The sequence below is a fragment of the Cupressus sempervirens genome, chromosome 8 (genome assembly GCF_028749045.1).
Source record: "Cupressus sempervirens isolate cs-2001-9-10 chromosome 8, ASM2874904v1, whole genome shotgun sequence".
Lineage (NCBI taxonomy): Eukaryota > Viridiplantae > Streptophyta > Pinopsida > Cupressales > Cupressaceae > Cupressus > Cupressus sempervirens.
Genome location: NC_143125.1, coordinates 158,493,854 through 158,499,850, shown reverse-complemented (window position 1 = coordinate 158,499,850; position 5,997 = coordinate 158,493,854). Strand labels below are relative to the sequence as shown.

At 32.5% G+C, this 5,997-nt stretch overlaps 1 protein-coding gene across 1 annotated transcript; it reads left to right on the top strand.

Annotated features, from left to right (window-relative positions):
* Positions 1 to 3,769: 3,769 nt before the first annotated feature.
* On the top strand, positions 3,770 to 4,570 carry LOC149542040 (non-specific lipid-transfer protein 1-like). The gene is made up of 2 exons (XM_089797074.1): positions 3,770 to 4,195; positions 4,315 to 4,570. The coding sequence occupies exons 1-2, from the start codon at positions 3,831 to 3,833 to the stop codon at positions 4,322 to 4,324; spliced, it is 375 nt and encodes a 124-aa protein (XP_089653200.1). The 5' UTR covers positions 3,770 to 3,830; the 3' UTR covers positions 4,325 to 4,570.
* Positions 4,571 to 5,997: the final 1,427 nt, after the last annotated feature.

Sequence of the window (5,997 nt, the reverse complement as noted above, 5' to 3'; positions counted from 1 at the left end):
ATGAAAAGTGCTTCATCGAATAATAAGAGAGCTAGGAAATGCTCAAATTCAACCTAGTTAACTACATTCCTACATGAATCATCTTGCTGAACTTGAAACATTGAGTTTAATTGAATCAACAAGATCTTACTCATATGTTGCAAATTGGAAAGAATGCAAATGGAAAGCATGAGAAAAGATAGCTATTGTTAGTGCTTATCTAAAATTTTATAAAATCCCACATATTGAATCTGAAAATTTTGAGACATTCTGTTGGAGTGAGTTACTCTTATATAAGAATTTTCATAATATAGAAGTAGAGATAGGACTCACAAAAGAACAAATAGTCAACAATTGGTATCAAATGAATACTACAGGTTAGACTGTGTGGCATGTAAGTTGCGCCAATGATGTTGGGAACAACTTTGAGGAAGAAGATGATAATGAAGAAGAAAATGAAGGTAATCAAGATATGAATGATGTGTTAGGTGCATGCGAATGGGAACTCCTCTCGCAAATGGGACCATTCTGTACTATAGAACTCAATGAATTAAATATGCTCGGAAGGCGTGAATTTGACATAAAAAAAAATTGGGACCATAGTATTATTCCACCATTTCTACATGCAAATACAACACAATTCATATGTGACAACAAGACTAGTGGTTATTTTAATACCATACCTACGGTGTCCACCAATCCCTACAATTAATTATCTCCTGAGCAAAAACTAGCATTCCAAATAATTATGGAGCATGACCACAATCAATCACATGAACCATTATACATGATTGTGCAAGGCACAACAGGCATAGGAAAATCCTATCTAATTGCATCCATAAAAGAAATGTTCAATAAGAAGACACACCAAAAAAGGGTGCAATTACTCTTGTTAGCTCTTGCGGGCATTGCTGCATTCAATATAGCTGCTACAACTATACATTCAAAGCTCAAGATTCCTATTAAGGATATGCAACCACTACAAGGTCAAGCATTAATAGCATTCCTAGAAGAATTAAGATATATCAAATACATTATTATTGATGAAATGAGCTTCTTAGGTCCAAAACTCCTACTGAAAATTGATACCCAATTACGAGAGGTCTTTCCTCATCAACAATATGTCCATTTTGGTGGAGTATTAGTTATTCTATTCAGTGACCTCGCACAACTACCCCCTATTATGGACAAACCAATCTATACATCGCATTCAAGTGCTAAGTTAATTTGGGAGCAATTCACTACAGTTGTTACCTTGCGGACTATCTTCTGACAGCAAGGTGAAACTACCACACAAGCAAAATTTTGTTAGCTTTTACACAATATACGAGAGGCAAACCCTGCACAACATGATTGGGAGCTCCTAATGAGTCGTACAAACATCCACTTATGCACAAATGAAAATGAAGAATTTAATAGGTCAATACATCTACATGCTAAAAATGATGCAGTGAAGCTACATAATAAGAGGATGCTAAAATCATTAAATCTTCCAATCGCCACAAGCATGGCAATAAATTTTGCATGTAAAGATAAGAGTGAGGTGTATGACAAACAATGACAAACAATTGGAAAAAAATGTACTCCTCTGTATAGGACAGCGCATCATGCTTACAACAAACATTTGGATAGAAGCAGGACTCGTCAATGGAGCAATTGGTGAAATCACAAATATTGTTTGTAGAATGGGCACCAAGCCACCAGACATACCCATGTATGTTGTTATACACTTTGAAAATTACAATGGACCACCATGGAATCAAGATGAACCAAAATGTGTTCCAATAGTGCCAATCACATTAGGCAGCCAAAGACAACTACCACTCACCATGTCATGGGCTATCACAATACACAAATCCCAAGGACTCATGCTACAGAAAGCAACAATTGATATCAGTGGAATTGAAAGATAAGGACTCAATTTTACAACTATATCTAGAGTAAAAAAATAGATGGTCTCTGTATCAGACTCACTTTCACTTTTGAAAGGTACTAAAAAATGAAAAGCAATCCATATACCATTAAATGCAAGAAGGAGGAGGACCACCTATATCAGATGGCTCTTCAAACAAAGCATTTGTATTTTGAATGTGACAAAGAAATCAAAATGACACAATTGAACCAAATATGTTAGATAAAACATATACTTAAGAAAATATTTACAAGTACAGAAGTCTATCGATGTAATCCCTTGCACCATCAAAGGTGCAAGTGCTAGTTTAAAACTCCTCAGGCCATGCCTAATGATTTCCATAGTTGAATCATTCTTCCTTTCCTATGATCTTGGATGAATATTTAGTACCTCTAATTTCTCCCTTTGCCTTCTTGAAACCCTACCATTCTCCTATGCTCCATTATCTCGATTCTAATATTTCTTATATAAGATAGAAATTTGGTTATATAATACATTCTTTATAATTGTAATTATCTTTCTACTACTTTACAATAAAAGTCATTTCTATAATTTTTTATATTTAAATAGAAATTTAATAAATAAGATATTTTATTTATTATTTATAATTTAATTAAAAATTAGGCAAGAGCATCCGTAAATTGTGAGACTCTTTAGTGGGGAGGTCTTGGGTTCAAATCTACTTAAGATTAACACATAATAATAATTAATAATTAATAATTAGTAATCCAAGCTTCCATTGTTTACCTATCAAAAAAAGAAAAAAAAGGAAAAAAGGAAATGTTAAGAAGTCTCTTATGCAAAAGGTCTTAGGTTCAAATTGACTTAAACTTAACATATAATAAAAGTTAACTTAGAAGTTTTAAAAAAAAGATGAGCATAGAAAATTCATTAATATTAAATAATTTTTGTATTGTAATTTTTATCTTTTTTTCATATTTACTTTGTATGGATCTAGGAACCTCTTAATCAGAAATGTACTTATTTTTGTTTAAACAATAAGAACTTTTATTTGATCTTAAATTTAAATTTTTACCTCTTAATTTAAAATGTGAGCCTCACATCTACCACAACCTTCTCTTTTCCATCTTACCTTTAATGCAAGCAATCCTACACAATGGAGTCCATAAATTAATTACAATAAATATCATAACTTGTAAAAATTAATGAATTTATTTATAACTTAAATATCACGGAGTATAAAAAGCTCAAATGCATGAATTACAGTTTCAGTAATCAACAAAAAAAAATGATGCCATGCTAAAGAACACCTGTTACAAGTCTTAAAACTCCACATAATAGATCAAAATGTATCGACTACAGTTTTAGTAATCAACAAAAGGAAAAATGATTTCATGCTAAACAACACTAAACAACACTTGTTACAAGTCTTAGAACTCCACATAATAGATCAAATAATTGATAAAGAAAGGACAATGTCTCATTTTAAAACACCTTCGAATGTACCACCATCGTTCCAATCAGGGCAAAGTTTTGCCCGTGGTTTAACCTTGATATATTGTCGGTGGTACAGTGGAATTCATGGAAGAGAGAAATGAAGGAGAAGCCATTGTCAGCGAAACATGGAGCGGTCCCTCCAGAGTTGGTTTCTGAGTATTTAATTCTGTAATGATCTCAGAGCTGCCGTGTGTGCTACGTATATCAAGGACGGTGGTACTAGAGATGAATAATTAATGTATGTACCTGGGTGGCAGAATAGAATTGGATCAAACACAAGAAGAGTGTAGAAGTTTTCATTTAATATGGAGGATGACCGAATATCAACCACAGATCCTTTGGTAAGGCATTGAAGTCTCATTAAGGAGAAGCAGGTGAAGGGAGGATCTATTTAAATAAGCCTCTTCTCTTCTGCTAACTACGCATCCACATTTCACTAAGCCTTAATAGAGCTTGTTTGTTGTCTGAGTGATTGAGCGAGATGGCGATGAAGGGGAGGATGACTGCAGCTGCAGCGATGGCGGCATTGGTGGTGGTGGTGGCGATGGCGGTGGCGGTGGAGAGAGGCGAGGCAGCGATCAGCTGCTCCGCCGTCACTCGGAACTTGGCAGCCTGCGTGGGATACCTGCAGTCGGGAGCGGGGAGACCAACGGCAAACTGCTGCGCGGGAGTGAAGACGTTGGCGTCACAGGCGAGAACAACTGCTGACAGGAGGACGGCGTGCGGGTGTCTGAAGAAGGCTTCTTCGTCCGTACCAAACGTGAAGGGAAACGCAGTCTCCGCTCTCCCCTCCTCCTGCGGCGTCTCTCTCCCCTACAAAGTCTCCCTCAACACCAACTGCAACACGTACTACCCTACTCTCTTCTCTTCGTCATGTTACTCATAAGTAGTTTATCTATCATGCAATATTTCATGAACCCTTGCTTACTAATTTGATGTCTTTCTCTGTTGTTTGTTGTGTGCAGGATCCGCTGAATGTGACGCTTACCACTGAGCTCTGCCTGAAGATATATATATATAGATATACATAGAGAGAAGTGTTCCCTTATTATCTAAATAAACTCAGCACCGCTCTTGTGGTGGTTGCTCTCTCTCTCTCTCACAGGCCGCTCTGTATTTATATCTAGAGTTGTGTTGTTAGCACCATTGTAACAGATCCGTCTTATGTATTTGTTATGGATTGAGTCTATTTATATTATTTTAAGATCTGTTTTCCTCTAATACAGTTTAGTAATTAAGTAATCAACTAACAAATCTCATGAGCTTTTTCTCTGTCATGAATGTCCAATTCCAATTACATTTCATTTCGAAATTTTGCTTAACCTAATCCACGAAAAAATGGAAACAAGTATCACATAGTAGCTAAAAGTACTTACCTTTAATTATCTAACTAACTATAGTTTTAAATTATATGTATATGGAGTTATAATTTATAATAATATTGATTTTCCCATGTAAACATTTGTAAGGAGTATATATTATTAGAAAATTTTGTAAAAATATAAAAAGTCATAAATCTAAGACTAATAAACATGATAATGCATATTTAATTTTTAATATTAATATAGAGTCATTTGCAATATAAATTAAATATTTATTTTACATACATTTTAATGATTTGACTAGGTATTAAATGGAAAAGAGTCTTGAAACCAATTAATTCATTAAAATGTGATAAATTTTCTTACCAATATCAAATGACTTTCTTCATATTTAATGTTATTATAAATTTCTAATTAATTAATTTAATTCAAATATATTTTGAACATGTTTATAATGATTCTACAAACATAAGAAGGATCAAATTATTGATTATATTATTGTCATGTACAGTTTTATAAGTTATTATAAGGATTTTCAAAACTATCCATATGTAACAATTAAAGTGTTTAAATGAAGATTTAACATATCTTTCAATAAATAGTTAACAAAGTGATAATAGAGCCATGATACTTAATGTAGATGCACTAGACGAAGAAATGTGTTGAGTATTAGGCAAAAGAGAAACAAAGCCAAAAATAATAATAATGAAAATGCATATAAAACTCCAATTCATTCATCTAATTAAAAGTTTGAAAATATTTATAGACAACTTATAAAGATAAAAATTTAGCATACTAGAAAATTCTTATAGACAAATTATAAAGTTAAAAATTTAGCATGTGTTTTTAAGAAACATAATATTCATAAAGAATCATCAAATAAAGTGAATTTTAATTGATAGATAAGAGCTCATTTAGTAACCTACTTAATGCGACTAATTTAAAAAGTGGCACATGTACTAATAAATGTTTGTTGACTAATATTAATCATTTATTCATAAACCTAATTGAATGTGATAGGCATGTAGACATATTGATACGTGATTGATGAAGTTGAATGATTTAAATTGGTAGAAGAGCTATTTAATCTTTGCTTTTTTTTTTGTTAAAATTCAATCTAAAAATATATCCAAACATCATCCCTTAACTAATCACATAAAACACTTACATTGTACTATTTATTATAAGTATTAATCAATTAAAAATGTCAAATTCATAAAATTTTAAGCCTTGATTTAATTAATTTGTTTAATGATTTATAATTTTAGATGTTGGGTAAACATTGTCACAAATGGTGGATGTAATAGTTTAAAAAGATATTTTATG